A 631-nucleotide genomic window follows, 5' to 3' on the forward strand; every position below is an offset into this window, starting at 1 on the left:
TCATCCTGCTTTTTAAATCCAGGAGGAAGAGCTGGTCCAAAAAAACCATCATCATCATCTTCATTGTTTTCATCCGGATTTTTCTTCTGTTTTCTACAAACAGATTAGTATAACTTTACATATGCATATACAGAAACACATTTTTTTGCAAAGAGAAATTTTAATTTTATAAAACAAAAAACCCATTGCCATGGTGGCACTGAGGAAGAGAAAGACATAGAGAGGTACATAGGAGGGACAGACAACAAAGATGAACCCTTTTGCACATATAGTACTGCGTTGTCAGTGAAGGCAAACATGGGTATATGGTGGACAGATGGGTGGCAAGCTGAACTAGAAGGTATGTCTATGACGTGGGGAGTGTACCCAAAAACATGTATAGGGTTGGCAGACAATGGTCATATAAGTTTATGTGTACGATCTGAATTCCAAGGTGTATAGCAGAGCTGACAAGAAGCAAGGTAGTAGTCACTGCTTGGTCACAGCCAGCTAACCAGAGGGACCAAGCAATTGAACCTGTGCACTCGGGACTGTAGTCACAGGGGACATCAAACTCAATTGGCATAACATACTACACAAAACATTGTTCCACCTCCTACTTTGGTGAGTAGCGACTGGGATCTTAAAAGCT

The 631-nt window shown here is 40.9% G+C and overlaps 1 protein-coding gene across 1 annotated transcript in view; it reads right to left on the reverse strand.

The window, feature by feature from the left end:
- Positions 1–631, reverse strand: part of GPALPP1 (GPALPP motifs containing 1) — a 38170-nt gene that overhangs the window by 25733 nt on the left and 11806 nt on the right. Inside the window, exon 3 of the mRNA XM_042781913.1 lies at positions 1–93. Within this exon, the coding sequence (XP_042637847.1) occupies positions 1–93 (93 nt within the window). The remainder of the gene's footprint in view (positions 94–631) is intronic.

Source organism: Orycteropus afer, unplaced genomic scaffold (genome assembly GCF_000298275.1).
Source record: "Orycteropus afer afer isolate SDZICR_OR568_19922 unplaced genomic scaffold, OryAfe1.0 scaffold00194, whole genome shotgun sequence".
NCBI classification, from domain to species: domain Eukaryota; kingdom Metazoa; phylum Chordata; class Mammalia; order Tubulidentata; family Orycteropodidae; genus Orycteropus; species Orycteropus afer.